At 43.6% G+C, this 27,319-nt stretch overlaps 1 protein-coding gene across 3 annotated transcripts; it reads right to left on the bottom strand.

The window, feature by feature from the left end:
• Positions 1-692: 692 nt before the first annotated feature.
• Positions 693-27,008, bottom strand: LOC131271138 (protein CREBRF homolog). Of its 3 annotated transcripts, none has more exons than XM_058272527.1 (7): positions 26,818-27,008; positions 12,766-13,336; positions 4,606-6,798; positions 4,328-4,530; positions 3,630-3,900; positions 3,416-3,544; positions 693-3,334 (listed from the first exon to the last, which is right to left on the bottom strand). In XM_058272527.1, the coding sequence occupies exons 3-7, from the start codon at positions 6,686-6,688 to the stop codon at positions 3,231-3,233; spliced, it is 2,790 nt and encodes a 929-aa protein (XP_058128510.1). In that variant the 5' UTR covers positions 6,689-6,798; positions 12,766-13,336; positions 26,818-27,008; the 3' UTR covers positions 693-3,230. The 3 variants fall into 3 exon arrangements, with proteins under 3 accessions (XP_058128510.1, XP_058128525.1, XP_058128517.1); XM_058272542.1 differs by having other exon boundaries at positions 3,630-3,885; XM_058272534.1 differs by lacking the exons at positions 12,766-13,336; positions 26,818-27,008 and adding an exon at positions 25,531-25,586.
• Positions 27,009-27,319: the final 311 nt, after the last annotated feature.

Below are 27,319 nucleotides of genomic sequence, written 5' to 3'. Positions count from 1 at the left end.
GAGAAAAAATAATCAAACTGGGAAACGTAACACCACTGCTTTTGGGCATACAATCTTATCCCTACACTACTAATAAACCCTTCAACGTAGTAACTAGAAGCACACTGTGTATCCATTCGATTTTCCCGTTCTCCAGCTTGCAAATGGTGGCAATTATTTCGTGGGTAACCAAAACATAAAACAAAACAAGAAACTGCAGTTGAAACGTAGGTTTAAAGATATTGTTAAAACGAACTAATAAAAATTGCAGAATGGAAGAGCAAAGTACAAAGTACAAAAAAAAAAAGAAACATAACATAAATAAACAATAGCCCCACAAAACTGTCCCTAATGTAGCGAAACAGAAGATACTAATCTTCATTATAATATTAACGAAAATCACAGATTGTTTGTAGTTTTGTAGGTTTACTGCTTACTGCTGCGTTCGAACCGAGCTCACAGTAGATCTGATGGCGAATTGAAGGTCGTAAAATTGAAATTTCACAATCAAGTATTTTCCAAAAACAACTCCATCAGCGATAAATGGTCTGCATAGTTTCGTTAGTTCTGTGTCCTTACACACCATACACCAAACAAGGGGTTTCCAGGGAAAATTTTCAGGTAAATGCAGTTTGGCTGGTCGCAAGTAGGTACAAAGAAGAGAAAAAATATCACTTTTTAATTAATTGCAGTTGAAACCACCACATCTCCGATAAATGTATTTTTGTTTTCTTCAGCCGAGGTTGAGGTTTCTATTTTCTTGTCTTGCTTCGAAAAGACAAAAAAAATGTTACACTTGTCTTACGTATTGACTCTGTAATTTACAGAACTATGGCATTCACTTTTCGCACACTTTCCGTCGCGACTGACGATTAGGGAAAGAAAAATAGTGCAAAACAAAATCTATTAAGTATGCTGTGGAAAGTTGACTAAAAAGAAATAAGCGAAACAAACATTTGTGTGTTCAAATAATAATCGAAACAAAACTTGTATTTTGCAATCTCATTGCGTGGGCCAAACATAAATGTTTGCCCAATTCTTTTCAAATTCTTCTTTGTTTGGTTTTGTTTGCGCTGTTTTCAAATTACTTTCTTTCGTCTACTCTTTTCGATATCCCTAGTCCCGGAGATTTTCTGTTCGCCATATCGAACAATTCCCTTGTGCAATGCTGCAACTACCCGTTCCGGAACTAGTGCCTAGGATAAACAGAACAAACAGCATTACACTCAACTGGTAAAAGGCTCTCTAAACTCTAAAGCAGTAGACCGGACCGACAAGATCACCTACACCAACACCTATCGATGCGAAAGAAAATTGGAAACGGTACATGGTATTAGCAATCAATATCACCGTCCGCGAACGCCGCAGTTTGCTTTGATTTTTTCTCACTTGCCAACCCTCTGGTTTCAATTACCTTAACTTGCCACGCAAACCATACTTCCTGGATCAAACAGGTGCCTAAAATTCCTTAAACAACTACTATTATTATGAAAATTGGGGTAAATGGAAAATATAGTGAATCGTCGATTCTCCTATCGCTTCACGCACTTAACACATGACTTGAGAAATGTGAATATTACAAGGAATATAAAAGATATAAAAATAGTACATTACGGTGTTGCTCTTACTCATCTAGGTGACATATTTGATTTTTTTTTTCTGCCTTTCTTTTCCTTTCTTATGCATGTATTTTATCTTCCGGATACACTTGATCCCTACGTTACTAATCCTTCCTGCTGAATCCTACAAGGATGTACATCATACTCACACAATCTTAAGGAAAAGAATAAAATATAGCATTTAGCGTATAGTATATCATTTTTGTCTGTTTTTGTCAGCGTATTTAGGTACATATGTTATCTTTATCCATCGGGCATTGATTCATGTATGTTTATATTATTCGTATGCAAACACAATATTAAGAGTTTGTTTTTTTTGTGTCACTTTCTATTTAACCCTTCATTTCTTCCACCATGGAATTTACCATACTTGTTTGAATTCCCAATTAAAATGTTTCGAATGGTTTCAACAGACTTTGCGACATTTTTCCCCACTGCTTTTTCTTCTCCATCACTGAGTTAAGTTTGTTTCCAAGATACATCATATGTAGGTTGAGAACAATTGTTTAGTAAAAATAAAACAATAGTTGTTAAACCATTACATCGTTTCATTTCAAATGTACTTGTTTGTTGTTGTACCTGAGCATCACGTTTCATTCTATTTTTTCTTTGTAAATTTGTGTGTCTGTTTATTGGTATGGATAGTTTAGATGATAATTTGTTTGTTTTATTTGCGTATGCTTCAAGTGGCATACCTCATTCCACTCTTCGTTCATTTGGTCATTGGATGGATGTGTGGCACGAATTATAATCATTTCAATCGCGTTTAACGCAGCGCTTACAGTTCAGTCCGTGTTGTTCAGTTAATTGTTACTGGTTATACCGATCACCAAGTTTTTACACAGATTTATGTTTTAATTTCGTGAAGTTGATTTCATCAGCTTTGAGAAAAAAGGTGCAGCATATTGTTTGCGTTGTGTAGATAGATTTTAAGATTATGTGTGTTCTGTCGGTGTGCTTCTAACGAAGACTTTATGCATAGGATAGATTAAGAGAAAGAAAAAACAAAATATTCGGAAAAGCTTCCCCTGAACAGAACTGGTAAAAATTAACTTCAAATGCTGTACTTCGCTCAATTTTCGAAGAAAGTGATAGTTAGAAATTTTGAAAAAGAGAAGTGAAAATTCACTTAACGCTACAGGATATACGTATTATTTTTCGCATCATTTGCATACTTTCTTACTTTCCGTTCATCTCCGTCACGATTCCGAATTTGTCCACCTTCGATTGGATTGTATCTTTGCTTCGCCTCACGTTCCCTTCAAGGTTTGCTCACTCAGGTTGTTGTTCTCTTATAAGGTAGTGAAAAATGTATGCAATACATATGTTTGAAATATGCCTTAGGTGGTATTAATTTCACAAATGTGCCCCGCTTTCCAGAGCGTTTTCAGTGTAACTTGTGTGCCACACTGTGTGCTTCTTTTGCAAACCGTAGTTTTTCGTTTTAGAAATATATAAAAATGGCTTTAAAAAATATGAATTTCAACAAACGAAGGTAAATGGTTGATTTCCGTGTTTATCTTACAGTCTCATGGATGCCTTTGACCGGTAGCGTCGTCACCTTTGCTCTTTCGCTTTTCTTCTTCATCTCGTACTCAGCTTTCAAAGCCTTCTTGATTTGCACTAAACAAATTAAAAGTGCTCCAGTACCGTATCTATACTAGTGTTATTCCCCGTTCGTACGTTTTCGAGCATTTTGTTCACGAACTCGGTCGAATTGCCAGCAATCTTTATTTCTTTAATTGCGCGAAATAAGAAAAAGATAAGCGATGATTAGAATAATGCTGAGTTCGTAGTAGATATACTGAAATACTTACTGGATGACGTCTGAACCAACGTTTCCAACTGCTGTTTGTACTCTTCCGGGTGTTCGGTAGGTGTACCGGCGTTGTTGCATTTCGCAACCAAAATTTGCTTCAACTGATAAATGCCATTCATGAGACGTCCTGAAAGGAGCATGGGTAAACATAGGTTGGTGTTCGAACTAAACGTCTCACGATTGGGTAAGTAATATATAAAAACGCTACGCACTGTGCTCCGTTTCCAGCCCGTACAGTTTGATCTTGTTCGCCTCGTGCTGTGCCTTCTTCTTCAGTCGGCAGGCCCGGGATGCGAGCTTGTTCTTCTCCTTGCGCGTCTTCGGGCGCGCATTGAAGGGCAGCTCGCTGACTGGCTTCATGTCGTTGATCACACGGCCCAACTTGTCCAGCTCCTTGCCGATATTGTGCAGCTTCCGGGGGTTTGGCGTCAGGTCGTTACCGTCACCCTTCCGCGCCTTGCCACTGTGCTGCAAACGAAGATTCTTAAGAGAATTAACCAAACCGTTATACGATCCACGTTATTTTCCCGTAGATGTACGTATTTTATATTTGTATTATGTCCGTGGGTATGAGTGTATATGAATAGTATACGATCGATCGGTTGCGATTTTAAGGATGCATTTTACGTGGTGGTGTTTGCGATGGAGAGAAAGAGAAATAAGAAAAGAGAAGAAGAAGAAGAAGAAGAGGAATCCAAAAGGTTAGTTTTCATTTCACAGTTTTGTTTGGTTTTGAAACATTTTTCGTCTGACTTGTTCTTCTTTTCGGTAAAAAGAGATATGTTTTCTTGTTTATAAAATCCAACTCGCAATCCACACACTATTAGTATAAAAAACCAAATACTCAACAACTTCCTCCGACTACTTGGAAAGTGCGACAAAAGGAAGTCACGAGTCACCGTCAACCAACCTTGATGCCGCGCACAGAGCAGTGTGGGCTAAACACTGGATCGGTGACCGCGTTCAGAACGTGCGGATCCTCGGCCTGCGTTTTGATGACCAGCCGCTGCCCCTTCGGACCCTTCGCCTGCACATTGTACTGCCAGAAGTAGCGCTTTGCCTTGCTGCTGCCGGCGCTTGTTGAAACCTTGCCAGTGTCCTCGCTGTCGGAATCTACAAAAACCGATAATCAAAGATAAGAAGAGGTGAAGGGACGCCCCTATGCTGTCTCTTCGTTGTACTACCCACCTTCCCCACTGGAGTAGTCTTCATAGTGTTCGCTATCGTCGGAGTATCCTTCGTCGTGCGAGTAGTCTGGTCCCTCCGGGCTGAGAACGCTTCCGGTGCTGAGCGAGGAGGTCGAACCGGTAGCCTCGGCCAGACTGCCGGTGGAGAGGAGATGCGGCCGAGGTTCACGCCGCTGCCAGATCTGCTCGAAGCCGGAAATATGCGTCGGGGCGGACGATGAAAGGCGCGACATGGAGGATGTTCCAGACGTGCCGGCACTGGAACCAACCGAAACGGCACCGGCTGCTGCTGCTGCGGCCGCCGCCGCCGAGTGGTGTCCCGCTAGCATCCGGCGACCGGAGTACGGTCCTCCGCCGGGGCTAAGCAGTCCCGAGCCGGATGGGACCGACTGACCGAGCAGTTGATTGCCCGCCATCAGCCGATCGTTCGTGTTGTTCATCAGCAGCTGCTGCAGCGTGGAGTAGCGCGGATTGTGCTGCACCTGACCAACGTTGCCACTGTTCCGGCTGAAGTTGAGCCCACGGCGGACCGCACGCTGTGGCATCTGCTGCGACTGATTGGTGTCCATTCCATCACCGTTGCTTCGTATGATGTTTTGGTTCTTGATCGACTCGATATTGTTGTTGTTATTGGTGCTGGTGCTACTGTTGCTGTTGCTGCTCGGCGAGACCGAGCTTTTGATCAGCTTTCCGGCACTGATGCCGGGCGTCGTAGATGGTGTCGGTGTCGTCGCTGACGGGGTCGGTGTTGTGCTTGGCGAACCACCGTTATTATAGAGATTATTGATGTTGTTGTTGAACGAGTTCTGTAGCAGTTGCTGCTGAAGAAGCGTCTTTGGGCCGCCTTGTTGTTGTGGCACCATCAAGTGACCCTCGCTAGTAGACGGGCTCGAGCCGTGACTGCTTGGAGAAAATGCCAGCGGCGACTGAACCGCACTACCTGGCTCCTGTTTCGTGTAAACCTCGAACGGTGACGTGGAGATGCGCGTTTGCTCGTCGTACAACAGAATGTTGCTGTTGCTGTTGCTGTTGCTGTTTATGTTGACATAGGTGGCCGCCACCATCGGATCGCTAGACAGCAGCAGCTGAATGCCACCATCGTTAGCACCGAATCCGGATGACACACTGTTGCTTCCGACGCTGCCGACTGTGTTTTCGTTGGCTAGCGTCATCCCGCCGGCCAGCAGGTGCCCACCGGAACGACCTAGAAGCTGCTGTGGTAGACTGGACGGCATAATGCCACTGTCACCGCTCAAATTCGGTGACTGCTGACTGAGCGGTTGGTTCAGAAGTGTGATGTCGTCATGGAAGAGCCCCTCGATCGTGTTCAGATCATTGCACAGAAGCCCATCGCCAAAATCGTCCAGTGGGTAGAACTCATCCATCATCTGCTGGCCAATCGCCTGCTGTCCAACACCACCCGGCATCGCACCGGACTGCGTGGTCACCATGGTGAGCGTGGTGGTGTCCTGCAGCGGCAAACCATCGTTCGGTGTCACCGACGACGCGGTGGACGACGGCGAAACGTAAGCCCAAGTGTCCATCATCTGCAGGCTGGGAACGTTCATCGCTCCCACGTCAATGCCATCGCTCGTCAGCACCATGCAGTCCCAACCACTCGGCAGGGAAAAGAGTCCATCGTTCTGTGTCAACATTCCACCACCAGCGCCTCCACCTGCTCCGTGCGTTGGGTAGCTTCCTACTCCACCACCGACAACAACGCCACCATTCTCGAACGTTCCCACATCGTGCAGCTGGCTCGACCGGAACTGATGGTCCATCATTTCGCTGGCAAAGTCCAGATCGGACACGACACCCGCCATCGCTCGCTGGTGGTTACCGGCGTTGCGCGATGGAATCGGCATCGAGGCCGTCGTCAACATCGGGTTGCTGCTCAGTGCGTCCATCATGGAGGTCTGCTGGTACTGGTCCTGTTGCTGCTGGTTCGGGCCGAGCCCGTCCCCCAAACTCGTTAACGGTTCCTCCTTAACTTCCGGTACGGTTCCCTCGTCAAACTCGATCGTCGTGATGATGTACTGCTGATGTTGGCCGCCTCCGTTCTGCGAGCCGCCAAAGCTGCTCATGGTCTAAGGCCGCGAGCTGCACACTGGCCAACAACGCTGCACCGCCTGCTTGTTGGATGCTCCCCTTCACCCAGAGACTTTTTCTCTAGACGACCTTTTGTTACGATAATCTACAAATAAGAGAGAAAAGCCAAATTAAGCCTTAATGGGTACATCTTTTGTAGGTTCATTTTTGTTTCAATTGAATATTCAAATTTCCACACCACAATAATGCGAACCTAAGTATGCTTTTTACATTTCAAAACTACGCTCAAGATAGATTGGAAAATGCTATTTTTGACTTTTTTTTAACATTCATATGCGACAAAGTTTTAGAAACAAACAGCGAGTGTAACCAAAATAACCCACCCCATCTTTTCACCCCATTGCAGGGCAAACCCAATTACAACTTTTGATATCGAGTTCAACGGACTTGCCACGTGTTAGCATCGAGCATTAATTTAACTCTCGACACTGCTCGACAAACGAATGTGGCCACATTACGATCGGGTCTTCTTTCGCTGGCATTGGACTATTTACTCGGCAAATCGAATTTGATACATTTCCACACCCACACACACATACGCATACCGATCGATGTGTATCAAGTGTGGAGGAATTGTTGATTGAAAAAAGAAAGAAATGCAAAACTAAAAACAACACACCTTCGGTTTCTAAAAATACATTTTCCGAAATCGAAAGTAGAAACACGCCAACCAGCTGACATAACAGGGGCATGTTGGAAGCTGCTGATGGTGGTGGTGGTGGTTGTAAGCCATGGTTCTTTCCCTGTTAAGAAAGCCACAAGGAAACTTTGGAATATTTTTGGCACTTCCGCAAATTTCGATCCTACGAGGTGAGATATGCAATAAGAAAAAACAGTTTTTGAAATACCAGGTGTTGATGAAATGGAAAATTATACCTTTTAACCCACATGAATGTTTGCGCTAGGATGTAATTAATTTCCATTTCTTGTGGCACACACGAAAACCGATGAAAGCCGCGGCGAGCGAAATTCAAGATCGGTTGGTCATTTTTCTTCTTCTTTTGCTTTGGCTGTCGCGATCATCGATCAGGGCATCGCCGGCCGTTGAACACATTCTTCCTCTTCACTTGACAGGTTCGAAAACAAATGCCTTCCAAACGTGTCCTACATACGAGTTGCTAAAAATAGTTTCCGCGCAAGCTAATCTCGTCGCTACACCGACGACCAAGCCACTATAAAGAGCGGTGCAAGTGGGCCCTAAAAGGGAAAAGAAGAAAGGATCCTCCTTCGCCGCCTTTACGTCAGAGTGGTTGCTTTTGATTTGTTCCGTGAGGTTTACGATCGTTCGCTTCGCGGAACGAGATGTTTACAAACATCGCGACTCTTTCGCATCATCCGCGGTTTAGTATTCTCTCCTCGGTGCAATTGTATTACTATCACCGGGAAGCCACGTAGATTTGGCGAGAGGAAATTATCGCCGACGAGGATCAGCGGCGTTAGACACCCAAACAAACCCTGTTTATCCCCTCTCGTTGGCCAAGCGTCACTGTAAAGCTGAGGCTTTCAACTTACGACCGACCATTTTCAGTCGGTCGTATTTTTATGAGGTCTAAAATGAGTTCTACACATTTGCTTTAATGTGTGCAAAAGCGATATAAATAAGCTGCACTACTTTATGCGCGATGAAGGCACAAAGACTTTCCTCGCCGGGGATTGCTGGGATTCTAGGAAACCAGATATCATCGACCGTTTTTGCTGAAACATTTTACACCTTGCGTGATTTTGAACACCTACGGGGTGCGGTCATTTGCGAACCATTTCTACCGCCAAACAAGTAACAAATAAGTATTGCTAAATCATGCAAGAAATGTGTAAAACGGTTCAACCTGCACAAAGTTGCCAAGCCGATGATTTGCATCCCAAGCTGACGGAGGCCAAAAAGGGCAACCGCCATCGAAGGAACAAACTGAAAACATCTTTGTGGCATCCCGCTTTGGCGCATTCGGGGGTAAATTATTCAATCGACTGCAGCCAAAACATTAACCATATGGTAACACCATCGGGAAGAACTCCGATCTCGGGTCGATCCGGCGGTTCTTGTTTTTTTTTAATATATTTTTTTTTGCCTTATATTTTCAACCCCTTCCGTAAGCCGAGCGTGAACCACAATCGACGGCCCAAAGGCGGATGTTGGAAAACGAAACAAAAAAGTACATTTATTCGCACCCAAAATAGCAGTCGACTTCCCGCGGGAGAGGGCAGAGTAAAACACAAAGCTGTCTACCGGGAAGAGAAGTAATAGCCATCAGCAAAATTCCACCTCGGAGCCGCGTGAATTGCATATACAAAATTGGGAAATTATTTTGCGGATCTTCTCGTACATCCGGAGTTCCAATTCACGGTATTTTTCGGCTTTGTATAAACAAACAGCGATCTATGTATAGGTTGATGAAATCAGTGATTTTAAAAAAAGTGTTTCTGATTTTTTATGTTTACAAAAACACTAAATTCATTCGAAAGTCCTTGGTCTTATTGGCTTTGATTGTGAAGACAATAGATTATTTCAAAGAAAGAATACTCATGAATATCTTTTTTCCGGGTAGATTAGCAAGCCTTTTAGGGCAATAATGAGAACTGCACACCTCTTGCACCCAAGGGTTGAGTAATGGCTCGTTGGTTGGTGGGTTCCGCTTGGCTTGCCATTTTTCCCATGCTCTTCTTCCCCTTCCTCTTCTCCCCTCTACCACCCACCACCCTTGCCCTCACACATCCGTCAAGCCATGGCCGGTTAAGTTCAAGGTTTCTCCTTCGGCCGCACTAACCTCTCTCGCAAGAACTGGAGGGAGGCGGCACGTGTGTAGGCCACGGGGCCGTATTCTGGCCTTTCGACCAGCTGCTACACAATGGTGTTAGTGTGGCACACGAAGCGCAGCATTATGTGCTTTCCACCTTCTACCCCCACTTGATGCTACACTTCGAACCACGAACCACCCGTGAGTTTGAGTCGAAAACAAACCGGCTTTTCGGACGCTAAAAACGTTGAAATGAATGCTGGATCGACGCGTAGCGTGTGGTGGTGTGTGTCGGTATGCTTGGAGCTCAAAAAAAGCAATCAACAACCATCTCCGGTGGCTAAATTCGACATGAATCGTTCTCGAAAACCCGGAAGAAGTCCCAAGCGAAGAGTGTTAGTTTGAAAAAGCAAGTTACAATGCAGAAAGATCAGCAGATGCCCCGCTCATTATTGGTGGTCCAATTAAAAGTGGATTGTTCAAATTTGAGGCACATTCAAATGTTTCATTTCCAACTGTAATGCACAAAGTACAACATCGATAATGTTTTACGTAGCACAAGGTCTCCGCTACAGAAAGACACAACCAAAACAAACCTTTCGTGGAGAACTGGGTCAACCTACCGTATCTTGCAAGGGGCTTGTTTTTGATTGCAAGAGGGATATGGATAGATTACGAGCGATCAGTAATCTACCGTACGATCGAAAACAATGCCTGATGATAAGATTCGCCGATTACTACGATTGTTTGTTTGTTTTCTTTTTCATTTTTATTGATCCTTCCTCAATGCTTCACTCGATAGGGATGTGTTGCGATGTTAGGTGAATAAATTGCCAACAAATCTGTACAAAAAAGCTTGGTAGAAATAGCGAAAACACGAGTAGCAAAAATGAATCAACTAGAAGATTGTCTGGAAGATGCGGTAGGGTAATCCAACAGCTGATTCTCTAAATAAAGGCATGGGTATGTTTACATCACATGCGCGATCATTTTCATAGTGCCCTTGAGCGTGTGTATACTCCCTGCTCGGACCAACTGTGTTGGTACAGTCATCCACTGTCGTGATCTGATGATTGTGCGAGCAATAATCTTCCACCCACTCCTGCCAGTGGCTGAGTTGCAATTTTGTAGCGCCCGTAATCTTATCGACGTGACTCCCGGTCCTCCTTCCAGATACAACCGCCACTTGAACCAACGCGTTTGGAAGATCCCGTGGTAGTAAAAGTTATTAGGAAAATCCACCACACAGATTACTTCACTATCGCAGAAATTAAAGAATTCCTTATCGGACCACCGCCAAAGCAACTGATGAGTATGGGAAAGTCCTCGAATATGTTTTATGATGTGTACGTTCTAGAAAAAGACTGGAGACTAGACCGACAACCGTTTACAAAAGCGGCTCCCTTCCGTTGTCAAATTAACGCCTTTAAGTGATCGTTTGGAAAAGTTCACCATCGGCCATTCACCAGTGATTCAAACGTTGAGAACAAGTTCTACTTCACGCGCCCCATCCAAAAAATGAACCCCAAACCGAGAACATCCTGTATCCCCCCGACTGACCCTGAGAATTGAAATTTCAGCCATAAACAATTCGCTTCCGGATACCTTCCCATTCGATTGAGCTTTTTATGAGGTTCTAAACATTGTTTTCAGCGCCTATAACTATTCTTCATCGGACGGTTTTGTGCGAGATTTTTCGTTAGCAATATTTTATTTTCGGTCCGATGGAACTTTTTATCTAATTTTACGTTTCCCATTCCATTCAGAAGGCTGTGCTACCGACCTCGGCATTCCGTCGGCCGCGAAACAGGTTGTTCTACAACGTTCAGTCTACAATCTTCTCAGCTTAACCTGTGGGGCAAACGAAACGAATACCACCATGATCCTCTCGCCAGCCAAAGATCGTTCGATGCTGTGTGCCGAAAAAATCTTAACATTTCGTGCCCACCCCACTGTTGCTTTTGCTCGGACACAAACACCTTAGCAGATCAACACTTTATTAGATCGGCGGGATCACAAAAGTTAAAAAAAAAAAACCTGGCAGCCAAATAAAATAGAAGTATTCGCGAACTGGATCACCGAAACCAACAACCAACATTTTGGTGTGTTGAAGCTGGATTACGATCAGATGGGCATACTACTTTCGGAGCAGGTCATAACGTGAATCGGGCCAAAGCAGCGAAGATGGCGGGGGCATCACACCACTCTATCGTGTAGTAAAATCAAATCGACCTTGTCAAAGTTTATTAACACACCGCACAGTGGGCCGCACAAGACCGGAGCTGCTGGCGAACCGATGGCCGCGGACCACGACCATCAACAAACGCACACACGGAGGCGCCGAATGACGACCACACGTTGCTGGCCACGATGTTATCGCACACCCCAAAACCCCGTCGCGGTTTTCTCATCCCCCCCCCCCCCCCTCCCCCTCCGCCTTCCTGTACGAATCCCATCAAAATCATGAGCGCGTGGTGTTTGTGCTGCATTCAATCGTGTGTATTTATTTTTGCACCACCAACCGTATTCCAAACGTACCGCTCCCTTGTGAACTGCTCGGTAAGTTGTTAAATGACGGTAGAAAATAGACGTTTGTTTACGAAATTAGAAACAGACGAACTAGTCCCATCATCTCGCAGAATTCGCCCATAACGGACACATCGAAACGCCATCTTGCCACTGCTTTGGCTCGGGGACCAAAACAAACTCACGGGGCCCGAGCGAATAACTCATACACGCGGCAACGGCTTGGCGTTAATCGTTCGGACGAATGCCGATGATCAAGCAATTCTGTGATGGTCTTCTATACGATTTCATCTCACATGTGGTTATTAGTAACAATTAGTATTAGTAACAAGTATTAGAGGAAAAAGCGAATAAAGGAAAATGTGAATGATCACCCGTTCGCGATCATTCGCTAAGCGCCATCTGACGGGGGGATGACGCTTCAAAAGAAAGAATGTCACCGCAAAGTATCTTATGTATCACATTTCTTCCCGTAGGTTGACGTAAATGGTCGCGACGACTGTTGTCTGCCTCCCAGGTGGGTGACTATACCCGTTCCGCGCTAGAACGCCCATCGCTAAATTTGGCCCCGAAAGTATTTTCGCTGGTGTAAGCATTCTTTTTACATAGTAAAAGTGGCCAATTCTATTGGGAAATCAAAAAAACATACACTGTGCTGATGTCACCGTTCTGTTTCATGTGGAACTTTAATGACCGATAGTTAGTTAGTTTGAATGTTTTTCCTTATATGAGATAAATTGTTAAATTCATTAATTAACTTCATCCCCTTTCAGTATACATAATGCAGCACTTACATCCGACTGTTTTGTGTGTCCTTTTTCGCTTCTTTTTCTGTTCGTCCTCCGACAAGCTTAATGCCTTTCGGCGTATTTCAAAACATTCGCACAGGAGCTCCGTGTGAAGCGTGTTGAGATGCTTCACATGATGACACCACCAACACCACCCCGGGGCAAGCGGAAATGCGGTTGATAGTGAGCTTTTTCTTCCTCTTTTTTCCCAAAATTGTACAAGATCACTTCACCGACGAAGATAACGATGCTGATATCTCTCGATTTTCGAAAATTTCACTCGTGCACTAACAAACACACACACACACACACACTCTCGAAAATACAGATAGTACCGCGAGTTTTGGCCGAAACGGCCGTGAAACTGCTGATAAGATAAAACCTCGAACCGGGGGCGCCGTCGAATGGTATTCGTTCACTTTCGGCACTTCTGGGTTTTAATTGCTGTGTTTTTTTGGTTTTGTTTTTTGATATTTCACTTGCAGTTGTATGAGTTATCAATCTCGTGTTTTTTATTTCTTTTAGATTTTGGTTGAACTCGTTTATTTTAACCCTTTTTTAAAATGTTATCTGCTTGCTAAGTTGAAAAGAAACAAGAAACATTGATTATAAAAGCAAAGATGTCTGATAAACATTGAAATAAACATAAGCCAAACTAAGAAAACAGTATGCATCTAAGCGAACGCAGAAAATGGATGTATAATAAGTCAGCGTTCGTTAGAAACTGAACACTGAACTGAAACGAAAACTGTTCCCACGGGAGCGATAAACCGTCGCGAGAGCGCGAAGGAACGTCAGCAAAAACGGCTGATAAACGCGATGTGCTACATTAGATGGATTCCGATTCGCGGGTCCAGGAAATGATCGAGTCGGTTTCACTCTTTTCTGGCGGAGTGGTAAACGGCGAGAGTAATAAATTTAAAGCAAACACAACAAACACACCCTTGTGTCACGCGCGTGTTCACGGTATATGGTTCCTCCAATCGCGACTCGATATTGTGGGATGTATATATGTACGTAAGCAGCAAATTATCGCTGGCGCCCGTTGTATCAGAGCGGGGACCAGAACGGCAGGCATTAGACGTGCACGTGTTGGGCCACGTTTAGGATTTTTTTTCTATCACGACTCCCAAGTTGTTGTGACACGAACACACTTGCACGATCACAGAAAATGAATGACTAGTCAACAGTTTCATTGATCACACAAATTGCACATCTTGCAAAGAATCGTAAACAATTCGAAACATTCCATATTATAGCCTTGAAACTCGTCCACCCAAAAGCTCCTTTCGAACGCTTCCTTGCACACCCAAGCGACACGATTCGCTTCGAAAGAGAAACTGTTTACTTTTCTATGCTATTTATTTATTTATTTTTAGCCAACCAACACACCAACAGGCGCGATTGCGTACCGCGAAAAGCGTGCGACTTTTGTTTATCACTGTCCGTAACCGACTGACTCTCGCGGGTGGCCCGATCAACCAACCGACCCGAACGACCGACCGAATGACTGAGTAAGATGTGTCCCACATACACATCGAACCGCAACCTGCCACGGCGAACAGGTTATCCGCCGTGTTTACCGCCGCGGGTTTACGCGGCCATTGTTTACGCATGCAATCATACAAACACACACACGCACACAAATCGGCATATCGAGATGAGTCCCTTTCGCGATCTCCCGGCCCGCGAAGCGAAGCACTCTCCTTCGTCGACCACCGTGCGCCTCCACCGTCCCACGTGCCACGCTGCATCCTTCATCCTGTACGATCGCAACACATGCAAAGCGCGATCGGCGACGCGATACTTCGCCGACTCGTGAGTGCTCAACGGGAGATGATGATGGTGATTGGATGACTTGTGCGTGTCGTTTTCTGGCATCCAATCAACATCTAAAAGCCTCAACAATCCGTCAACGATTTTTCTACAGCGGGTGACTTGCCAAACCCATACACACACATATTAGGGCAAACGTTAGGTATGCAAAAAACAAAAATGTTTGGTCATTCTCGAGTGTTTCTGCTCCGTGGATCAAGTTTCAAGATTTGCGATCGCTTGGCGTCATTATTTATTCATTCAACTTTTGACTTCGACACCGACTCTCCCTCTCTTTGCTGTCACGCTGATCGTAAACTGGCGTTGCGTACCGGATGAAATCGACAAGGATCACACCAACACACACCAGTTGAACGTTTGGAAAAGAAATCAACAAATGGCCGATATTGTTGATGATACAACACAACAACTCGCTGCCGATTCTTTTCCAACGTTATTAACCTTATCATTCCCTCCAACATATCCCGAAACTGAAACACACACAAACATCCCTCCTGAGAGCACACGCGCACGCGTCGAGAACTTGTTTTGAAACAAGGCTCAGGCGCAAGCGAAACAAACCGCTCGAACAGTCCTGCCCGCCGTAAACAAATCCATTAAGTTCGTCATAGGTTTGCCATTTTTCTTGCTCGACTACCCTCTCCCTCCCCCCTCGGTCTACATGTGACCATTTTTTTACGATTTTTGTTTTCCACTTGTTTGTTGATGTTCCTATTTCCCACGAACGAGCGCCCCGCCACGAGATAGTGCAATATCAACTTCCGATTTCATCATATTTTACAACCCAGAAAGTACTATGGGAACGATAATTTTTTTTTTTTTTTTTTTTTGTAACCCCCAAGTTGATCTTTATGCGAAAGAATAAAAACAGTAACACAATTTCCAGCCGAATGGAATAAACATGTTTCTACTTTCACTTCATCGCCAAAATTGTGATCTCGCACGATCGGAAGAAAAAAGGGGCAGTTTTGGTTCCTTTCACCGAAATTCTTACCGCAAGCAGCCCGAGACCTGTTTCACGTTCTATGCGTTTCACCACTTCGCATTCACTTTATTCTGTTTCCCTTTTTTTGTATTCAACATTCCTCACGTAAGCAGCAAAGACGGTGAAAGGATCTTGGCAGATTTGATCGTTGTTTATTTTTATCGGAAACCTTTCTACCTCCATCTTTGCGAAATAGGTATGAGATATGGGAAGGTGGCAGTGCGAGGGTAATTTTGATCACTCCGCAAAAACCGGTTCGGTGGGTATAATAAAACCGACAATAAACCGGGTGTAAAATACATGACATATTTTTAATTGTAGAGTATTCTTCGGCTTCCATATTTTAAAAGTCGTAATTTTACTTAGATTTGAACCCAATCAACCATTATGAAACCCTTGTTGAACTGAATTTATAATACAATGAAATTATCATCGAAAACATGCATACTAGTGAAACGTGTTTAAAATGATGATCTTTTATTATAAACAGTTACAAATAATTTGCCTTATCTCATCTGAAATCAGCTGGGTTTTAGCTAAAAGTTAGAAACATTACATGCTGTTAGGACTGAACAAATAAACATAGGTTATGACAGTGTATACATTCCTTCCGCAAACGGAGATTTGAACAGAACGATCTCCTGTAATACAGCAGCATGATGAGTAATACTGTTGATAGATTATTTCCAACCCTACTCCATACTAGCGAAAATTAATTATACCCACAGAAATGGAGTCTGAAACTCAAAAAACATCCGGAACAGATCATTAGAAGAGTGTTCTTAGGAAGGAATTATCGTTTTTTTCTCTTGTTCATCCCTTTCGCAAACAAACAACAACTCCATCCCAGCGATCGCCGTTCGTAAACTGCATGCAGTGGGAAAATCCCAAAATGAGACGCTCGGTTCACAGCAAACCAAACTAATGGCTTCGTAGTGAGGCTGTCTTTTAAGAGGGAGACTAGTCTGAGACGGCACAATAATAGTGTGACGTCATCGAGGGGGGTTTGTCACTGTCCAACGGAAATAAACCCCCTTTTGTAAATCGAAAACAACTTGTTTTTCTTCAACCCTTTCCCCCTCCCGCAACCGGCGGCGGGTAAAGTTCTCGGGTACGTACCCTCGTTCGCATCGCCTCGGACGGACCTCTCGATGGAACTTGATGTTGTTTTTCAGTTGCCTCAATTTGTTATTTTGATCTGGTTCCGATAGGCGATTCGTGAAACACGAACCGTGTGCGTGTGTGAGTGAAATGTTTTATCACACCGATAGCGCGTCGAGATAAGTGGTTGGGGTGGAAGATATGAGGCGCGAAGGGTTGGACAAAGTGCAAACAAACGCCACACCGTACGCCCCACCGCAAAACACCCCCCGCGAGATGACGAGAGATTTGAGAGCAATCTCCCGCAGGGCGATCCGCGAGTAGCCAGACGACAACAACATCGGTGATCAACTGGTGGAGAGCATTATGGTCCGCGATCGGAAGGGGGTGGCTCGCAATAGGGAGGGGAGAAAAAATACATACATTCTTCTTGGGGGCTTGGTAGAGAACGTGGCGTGACGTTGGATGAAAACAAAATAGACGAGAAAAAAAAAGCCGCAAAGTTGCCCTCTGCCTTCGACGTTGGTAAACAATACAGGGCTTTACCAGACCAATTCAGCAAGGAAAGATTCAATTTAAACTTTTTATGTAATATTATACATTTTGCACTTTTTAATATGTTTTCGAATAACAGCAAACACACATACGTTTGATACGTCAATAATGTTAAAGTAAAGCCCTTTGAAAAGCCATTTTAAAAGTGATAAATTGCTTGTAGCTAGGAAATCGATGCCTTTTAAGTGGTGCTTTGCCTCGTTTGTCTTCCCGCAACAAACACTTTTACGAGTACACTTCAAGCTTACGTACCTAATCGATCGATTGAGCAAATGACTCTTTATCGGACGTACGAGCGCTTTTACGCTGTATTTATGGTAAGTGAAATCGTTATGGAAAACCAATGGACACACCTTGCCGAAAGTGTTACACACGAACGATTTTCGTCAATATTTAAAGCAAATTAAATCTGGTCCGGTGGAAAACTCCGGAGGGAAATAAATTCCTATCGATCGCACGTCCCTAAAACACGCCTGGATATTGTTATTAGGAGGAATGGATGCATTCAGGCACCCGATTTTATGACCCGGAACAGGAACACACGAAACGTACACGTGCCTTCACGTCGAACACGTTTTATCGGCGGTCGTCGTTCGTGGGCGGTTGTTGGCTTGATCGAAGGGACGTAAAGTGGGAAAACACGTACTAGTTTCGATACTGGCATCGAGAAAAGTTGTGAGCAGAACAAAGCCACAAAACATCGGTGGAAACGGCTTTGCGGGCTGTTTGCTTGTTTCTTTGACCTGAGCTTTCAGTTAACGACATCGAAAGGAGAATGCCGCAGGATTTTATTATCCTGATGATATAAATTAGCATATATCTATCGATTGAAACTATTGTCACTTCGTAGAACAAATTTCTCGCATAATCAATACAGTCTTTATTCCTTGGTTATAGTTGTAAAAATCAAACGGCAGCCTTAAAAAATATCCCATCGCTGGAGACACCAAAACCCATGTTGTTATTCGTAATAAGGATTGCAGTATTTGTTTTCAATTACATGAGCCCTAACCTAACCTCTTATTCTTCTATTCGTCCTGCTTTCTCTCCATCTGGCCTGACGATCGAAACCACCAATAGACGAAATCAAAAGCCATTGACGAAATCAAAAATGTTTGCGACCGGAATAACAACAACAAAAGTCGACCGATAGTACAACAAATCGATGTGAAAAATCTCACCCGTCGCGAAAAAGGGAATGTTTTGTAAGTAACATTGTTTACCACTTTTCGAGTTCAAAGCAAAACGCTCGCAAACAACTTCTTCCGAGTAATAAATTCAAAAACACGTACAAAAGTAGAATGCAGATTTAAAAATAACACCGTCTGACCTTCGAGCTAGGAAGCACATAATCATAATGCGTAATCGTCACCGAAAAGGATTCGTTTCTAAGTCGACAGCCGAGCTCGAAACGAAACACACCCTACGCAGCGCAAAGAAAACCAGCATTAAGAAACGACCAAACGAGAAAACAGGGAAAGGAAAAGCGGGAACGAACCAAAAAACGGCAAACGTGACAACACCTTAGGTATCAAAATATGATTAGAACGTTGGACCACGGACGCCCACTCCGGTTTGCCGAGAAGAAAAAAAAAATATTACGCATCAGGTCTCAAGCAAAGGTACGATCAATGGCAATATGGAAAGGTTGGACCCGATCACAGTTAAAAATAAAATTCAATTAGACCACAACGCCATCGACAGAAACCACGCGCAGCATAAAAAGCTCCCCGATGAAAAATACATAACAATTTTGTCAAAAGGAGTCGGACGCCCCTTGTTGTTGGCAGGACTTGATTTTGTGTTCCATCCAATTTCTCCATCGATTATCATTTCTGTTTTGTTCAGAAGTTGAACCATGCTCAATTGTCTAACCCTGAGGGAAATGGGGATGGTAAATTAGTTTATCATATTATTTCCTTACCTTATTGGTATCCATTTAATCGTACCAAAGCTTCAATCTTGTTAAAAAAACAAAACTCGTATGATTCGGGTCATATTTCACTGTTTAAGCTAAATTAAGCTAATACCCGACCGTGGCATATAAGACGCATTAATTTGAGAAACAACGTCTAGCACAATTAAGTGACTGGATAGGATTACACCGACAAGCTTCGAAGGTGTGTGATGGAATTTTCCGCCCGCGAAAAAGCTCAAGTGGAGCTGTTCTGTTTTCTCATATTGGATGCCGATCGATTTTTGTGTGTTGTCGACCAATGGGTGGTAGGGCGCCCACGCAAATAAACGGGAAACTCCGGCGAAAACAGCCGTAAGGACGTACGAACCATCACATCCCACGCGTAACACCACATAAAGGCCCCACCAGCTTTCCTCACCAACTAAGGGAAAACTCTGTTATGACGGCAGACGGTTGTGACGCACGCTCCGTGGGTGAGACCTTGTATCCTTGCTGTTTTGATTCCATCCTTGCGCTATCCGTGGGTGTACGCAATTTATGAATGAACGGACGTATTCGATAACATCGCTGGCTGGAGTAAGGAGAAAATCATGGACGATAGGAACGAGCGAGGGTATGATGTTGATGCCGTTGAAACGGTCACCTTTTCGCTACTCAACTAAAGTAAGGACGCATCTCGCAGAGGCTTCTTTCTCGAGGATATTTCGTAAAGGTTATCAGTAACGCACCATCAACTTCAAAAGTTGGAGCAATTTATTACGAAACCGATGGGAAAAGAATCCACTTTTGCAACTGGAAAAAAAACTGACAAATTAAAATAAAAAACGAAACTTGCGAAACATATCGTGATTTGTCGACATCCTCCTCGACACAGTTTTGCGTCGCATTTTAATTGCCGGTCAATCGTAAGACGTTCGTCCAGTGACCCGGATGAGTGTTTTTCCTCGCAATTCGAGCTAACCAAGCATACTGCACACCTAAGTACCGTTGTGAACTCGCAACACGCCAGTTGGCATTGACCCGGGGATCCGGTGGGAAAGTGTCGATTTGACACATTTTTGCCACACGATCGGTAGGACCTAGATCCGGCCACTCGAATAACGTGAGTAGTAAAGCAAAGGTTTGTATTTTCCTTGTTTTTAGCTTCAGAAGGTAGGAAAAACGTGCCAAACATATCGCCATACCTCAGCAAACATGAGGACACGTGCAATTTAAAACCATGAGCAACGTTTGGAAATGGTTATGGTATAATATTGTTTTTTATCCTATCAAAGATAACTTACCTTATCATTATTATTGAACCACAAATATTAACTTGGTGGAAAAAAATGATGAGAACGGAAATAAGGAAAAATAAAAAAAAACTACCCACGGTTGGCCTCATACTGTCTGCAAAAATTGAGCCATTTACGGTCAGCGAATGATTGACGACGGGCGAAATTGTCTTGTCGACTCACGCTAATTTATAAATAAACCTCATTAGGTAGGTTGGCGATATACGATCCGGCCACCGCACTCACAAACACACAGACACAATCACCATGGTCCCATTGAGCTAGCTGGAGCGGCATGGACCGGCGGTAAAACATCGGTGGAAAACGAAGAACCGAGGGAAATTCGAAACCTCTCGTCCGGCGAATGGATAAAGTTTGTCGATGGAACGATTTTCTTTTTGATTGCTTTTATGTATTTGAAAACATATAAATAAAAGGGCGATTCAAATTCGACGGAAAGGAAAAAGGAAAGAAAAGTTTAACTAACTTTGATAAACAAAAATGAATAGCATATAAATTTCCATTACGTACAATTTTCCCCTACGCGCTTTGGAAACCCGCGACTCAGAAACAGAATTTTCACTAAGTTCACCCAAATACTGCAACTTCGTAGAAGAAATAAAAGCAGAACACGTGTGGAAAACTTTGCTTCTTATGAACCCCACGTCAAGGAAAACCCGTGTTGAACCAGACAACTGCAGGGGTCGACGTCCTGTTGCAGAAACAAGACAAGATTTACGACACGCCATCCCCTTTCGAGATGGAACCCTGAACTAAACCGAGTCACGGAATTGACAACGAGGGGTTTGATGAGCAAAATGGGGACTTCTTGCATGTCGCGAGGGATGTGATGAAAGAGAATTTTGGATAAAAAATAAATATAATTCCTACCATTCAATTACTTGAAAGAACATTTCATATAATTCATAAAAATGTCCTAGAACTTTTGCACACGGTACATTTCATGAAGTAGACAATTTACAATTTGCATTTTGCAACTTTTCTTGAAAATCGATACAAATATGAGTAAAGTATATTTAAACAAGCCCGTAACGTAACTCAAACACTGAAACATTTTTAAGTTGCTTTGGGGCAAAATATCCTTTCGTCATAAAAAGGTATGATCCTTCCAGGAAAACTCTTCATTAGGGGGTAAGACACCCTTGCACCTTTCGGTGAGGAGATTTCGCATGGCGTCCTGGGGTAAGAATGCACCGCGCTGCAAAGCAATGTTTCCCCCTCTTGCAAGAGCGACAAGATTCTATCACAGTGGCTTCAAGTGCAAATCATCCTCAAACCAGCGATAGAAGGACCAACAAAAAAGGACGTTTCTTAAACCGGGGATGGAAAAATGCTTTCCCGATTCTTACTCTTCTTCCACATCGCGCGATGTTCAAAAAACCTGTTGGATTATAAAACACCGCGTGCATTATATTATGTAATGTTCAAGCCAGATCCTAGGGACCGTAGTTCTGGATGTGCAAGAATTTACCCTACTTTCAAACTTCGCTCGTATTTTAGGGGAAACCGCGAAACTCCGCAGATGGATGGTTTGGTGATGTTTTGTTCTGGCCCCCTTTCAAATTGGGTTTCCTCTCTGTTGCGGCTTCTGCTCCGAGGACGGTGTTTGCCCGCAGGGACTTCTTCCTACTTCTAGTTCTTGCAACCCCAGCGAAAACGAACAAAAGATTTCCACCTCCCAGCGGGCATAGGAACGAAAGAAAGCTTACGAAACTTGCCGTGGAACAATGCGATTAGATATTAACCTCGTTTCTTACGGAACCGAATTTGTTTACGCTTTTATTCTACCCTTTCTCATTTTCTTCCCCCTTTTATTTCATATGACCTCGCGAAAGGCTTTCTTCTAGCCTGTCCCTCTGGCCTCCGCAGGTTAAACCGGGCCAATTCCTTCTTTCCCGCAGGCATCCTGGGTATCCAGGAAAATGCAGAACCTATTGTCTTCTACTGATGCGATGGAAACAACACTTTCACTCGCCGGTTTATGAGCATAAATTTACCACACGCAACCGTTCCATGCTGTCTTGAAGTGGCCGACTGCGGAATGGGTGGTTCTGTTATTGCAACTTTTATTGAAATAAAAAATCAATTGCACTCATCTGGCAGCAAGGACTTTCACCTGGAAAATTCCTACTTAGGGGAAATCTCCGCAGGGGAAACACCACAAAAAAGGGGATGGAAAATAATCTTCATACTTTCACTTGAAGCAAGGTTTGGTTTTTTTTCGAAAATACTATAAGAATATTAACTCTTTTGTCAATTATTTATTTGTTATAATATCCAATTTATTTTTAACTTCAAGTTAGAAAACGCTGCGTTTCTGCTAAATTGTGGAGTAATGATTCAATCTGCATAGAGAAAGGAAATAAAAAGAGAACAGGCTGATGCGATCAAGGTTTAATAAATATATATTTAAGTTCTGAGCTACTTCCTGAATTGCACTATCGATGTGGTTCACCGATTTAACATTCTGCATCGCTAGCTTTTGACTTCACATGATAAGCAAGCGATCGTGTACTTGATAGTACCATTTTGAGTTACTATCATTAAGCAGACATAATGTAAAGCTTCCCTCTTATTTATGGCAATCACAGCAGAAATTCTTCGAAATCACACTTTCTCATCGCACTTCAGCAACATTCGTTCTCATGCGGTCCAAAAGTCGACCCATCGCGGACAAACTTATCAACGATTACCTACTTTTCTGTCTCTGCCGTATCTGTTTACCCACGGACCGTCTCGAACTCCTTCACATACACACACAACATCCACCCACCCTCCCATCACTCCCCTCCACCGATGACTCGTTGGTAAAGATGACATGCCTTTGCCAATTATCAAACGCTGGTGGCGTCGTCTGGGAGCTGATAGTAAAATTACTTCACTTTCCAGCCCTCTCTATGTGCCTTTACTTAATCATTTCATTCATCCCACTACCTTAGTCCAGTTTTGCAGTGTCACTACTCGGGCATGATGGTCCCCGTTGCTAAATCTTATCATAAATTTGCCGCTCAATGTGGCCGTGGAGGGTAGGCAAAACTGAACAATTTAAATATAAAGCTGGATTCGCAAAATCGTCTCTATGGTCGAAGAGATCCACGTGGCATATGATTGTAAACATTACGATTAAGGTTTATAAATATCCAATAAATATCATAATTGAGATAAATAAAAATTGTCAATACATACTTATATATTTTATACTTCTTTCACAGTTCAGAAACAAAAAGGCGTCTATAACACCCAAGGGTTTAAAAGAATGGAGCGTAAATACTGCCGGTAGAAAACGCAAACAAACTCCAAACCTTTTGCCCGAGTCTGCGCAGACGCCATGTTTTGGATCCTGCACCATTGACTGGAAGGATCGGTAAAATGTGAGGGATGTAGAAAGGTGGAGCGAATTTCAAGAGAGGCTACGGGAAGGGACGACCAAACATTGTGCCTTGTAAACACTGGCAGTGCGTAAGTTACATCGTGGCTTTTTCTGCGACAGCTCCTGACGTATTGTTTTTCTTCCAAATAATACATGGCTAGCAAGTGTAAGATTATGTCTATGCTTAAGTATTTTTTCACTCAGGAAACAATATGTACATCTATATTCCAAGTAGAACAAAAATCAATTTATAATTAGAATATCTTACAACAATACTAACCCCCGAAGATTGTTGTACAACATGAAACATAATTTATCGATCCATTAATGCGCGACAAGGACGATTGCTGTTTACGAAATAAAGATGCATTAGAGGGGTCGGTTCTTAGTTTCGCCCCATCTTCCTTTGACTTTTTTAGTTGGATCATTTCTATGCTAAACTTATTTGCTGACGCCCTCCCTCCACCCAAACCCTGTACCGAAATTGGTATCGGTGAATCATTCTCCCTAGCAATTCTGGTGTACATATGGAGCAACGAAAGGGGAGAAATGATGGAATAGGGGAGCACCTGCTTCCGGCCTATTGGCAACAAGACAGTCCCTGGCACGCGCGCAACCTACTGCCACACATTTTACATCTGGAAACTTCATGCGAAGGGTTTGGTATTCGGATATGGTGCGTTCTTTCAGTTCCCCTAGATGGGGGACCAAACAAACCCTCTGACATTTTTTGCACCAATGCTCAACATCTGCAATAGTCTTATGTGAAGGAAGCGTACGCACACAGCTACGCAACAAACCCTCTTGAATCTTTGCCAAACCATTACGCTTCCCTTGCTTCCTGTGTTAGCCACAAGAAAACCTTTGCTGTAGTTTTGCATTCACTGATGCGAGGGGTGTTATGAAAGATAGAAACATCGCGTAGGAAATCCCCGCCAAGAAAAGGAAAATGCTCAAGGATACATCACCTGGAAAGGACACGACAAGGAAGGGGTGGTGGCTTCTCGGCATTGCGCAACTGCGATCGATAGGATTCGTACTAGTATTGTTCGTTTTGCCGAGTGTCAACAAACAACAAAGTTGCATGCGATGCTTGTGTTTGTGTACGAATGTTACAATCAATGTTTTGGCGTAGGAAGGGTGGGTGGTTTTCGTAACAAAGTAACAAGGCACACTCATATGAAACATCCACCGGGAAACATATTAAAAACCTTTTGGTTTTTCAAATCAAACCATTTGATTTGTGAGCCTCTTTCGACCAAACGAAGCAATCTTCCATTCGTAAATTTGTGTCAGAATGAGTCACCTTTCTGCTGTACGAACAAATATTGACCACAAATTCCTTCGGGATGCGTTTGTCGTTTTGCAAATAAAAAGCACTTAGCTGCATTTTGTTCATGCATCCCGTTGCCAAGCTTTCTCAACTCACCCCTCAGCTACAAATGACTTCCTGCGGTTAATTCCGAAAAGTGCAAGTTATATTTTTGGACACAAAGACCATTCCGTTTCCCTATTTTGCATTCAAAAGGGAGGGATGCTTTCAGACAGTGTGTCTATTAAGAACATGAAAAATTGTCAATTAAGCCCACTGAAAGACAGACGATTTGTTAATTGTTTTGCATTTAAGTTCATTACTACATCATAATATTACAAGGCAGAACCGTTAACATACCAAAGCCAGGAAAATAACATATGGAAACGTTTCACTTACCTTCCACCTCAAACTTCTCGCCAAAGTTATCGAAATTAACTGCTCCCACGGTCACTAACACCAACTGGGCTGATGATGAAAATCGTCAGCTGAATTATATCATCATTCTCGTTCGTTCGCTAGTTTCCCTTCTGCTTGTCTTGTTCCTCCAGGGAAGCAAGGAAGTGCAGCATTCAGCACAGGAACGAACCGGAACGTGCTTGTCTCCCAGAAGTTACTGGAGTGTACGGCCAGCAATAAATACCTCCGGGCGAATGTTTCTTCGCCTGCCTAACGTTCTTTCCGCAGCCGCGCAAACAACACGACACAGCAAAACAAACCTTTTGCGATGACGTAGGCGCGCGCGTTCGAAACGCTCAAACACTGCCTTTTGCAGCAAAGTGTACTTGGATGTGTGTAAGCTGGCGTTTCGCTGCGTCCCGCGGAATCAGATGATTTCCTTTGTTTTGATTCTGACCAAACAACCAATATGGCGACTGCCTCGCTACCTACTGACATACACAAAACGCGGGGCAAGCGAGAAAGGGAACACTTTTCCTCTCCGTTTGCGCAGGCACCTTGTTGCGCTGGGTTTATGTTTCAAAGTTTGTATGTGTGTGTGCGCGCGAGCATGCGTTTCCACCACTTGGCACTTTCCCTTTGCGTTTCTTGTTTTGTTTTGAATCGTTCGATTGTCGAAAAACAAAGACAAATTCTCTAACGCCAAAAAAACGAGTCCTATCTCACCTGCACGCACTTTGCTGACGCAACTAAACGCACACCCTTCGCGGAAGCAAAACAAAGCGCTCGTACGGAGTCTGGTTTGTTTTGATGGAAGAAGTGTTTCTTCGTTCTGCGAATAGAAGTTCTTTTCTAATTTTCACCTACTACTCTTTTTGAGGCTCTTTTCATGCGTGACTGTTTTGGGGTTTCCCTTTGCCTTTACCGTTTTCGTTTTCTTTGTCTTACATAATGACCTTTACACAGCGCCTCAACACCCCATAACAGCACACGAACTATATCGATTGGGCGGTTTATTGCTCGGTCCCAAGCATGTGCGGCCGCACACAAGGACTCTTACACCTCTCGACACCACCTCGCCGGTCGGTGCACTTTTGATTACACTCTAGTGATAAGAATTTCACAACGCTACCAGCGAAATGCCGATTCCCCCGAGGCAGAAAGGAGCCACGGTATCAATTTTGACGTTTGCGTCGATGATGGCGGGTCGTGGATCGATAGACAAAACAAAAACACTGCGGTTCGAAAGCAGCAAGCAAACAACACTTGACAACGCTCACAACTTACACAAAGTAACAAAGTTTTCAAGTCACAGTGGTTTTTCTGTTTTTAAATGGCAATGCTTTCGAAGCATATGTGATAAACGTAGCGTTTATTAATAATTGGTTTTTGCTTTTCAATTTGAGTTTTGTTTGTTTTTTTTTTTTTGTTATCACTTTCGGATGCGACCGCTTTGCGGTGCGTCCGCACAGCTTGACTGATTCGATCGAACTGCCTGCATCGCGGACCTTCCAAGCGCCTGTATACATACAACATTAGTCCACGCGCCACACACATCGAAAGTAAAATCCCCCTTCTCTTTGCGCAATTCTCCAACACTATCAAACGATCGCGTTCGCGGCATCAAAACATTACGAATAAAAAAATGATTGTGCTACATCAAACAGGAAAACACGCGGGTAACCATGGTTATATCGATATATCGACCCGCGGTCCACCATCTTGTTTAATCGCCTGGCGTGTTTTGAATCACCATCTCGCCGGACCACGGCGGAGCAAAAAGAACGCA

This window comes from Anopheles coustani, chromosome 3 (assembly GCF_943734705.1).
Source record: "Anopheles coustani chromosome 3, idAnoCousDA_361_x.2, whole genome shotgun sequence".
NCBI lineage: Eukaryota > Metazoa > Arthropoda > Insecta > Diptera > Culicidae > Anopheles > Anopheles coustani.
The sequence above is the reverse complement of the archived record's forward strand: the minus strand, read 5'-3'. Positions and strand labels throughout refer to the sequence as shown.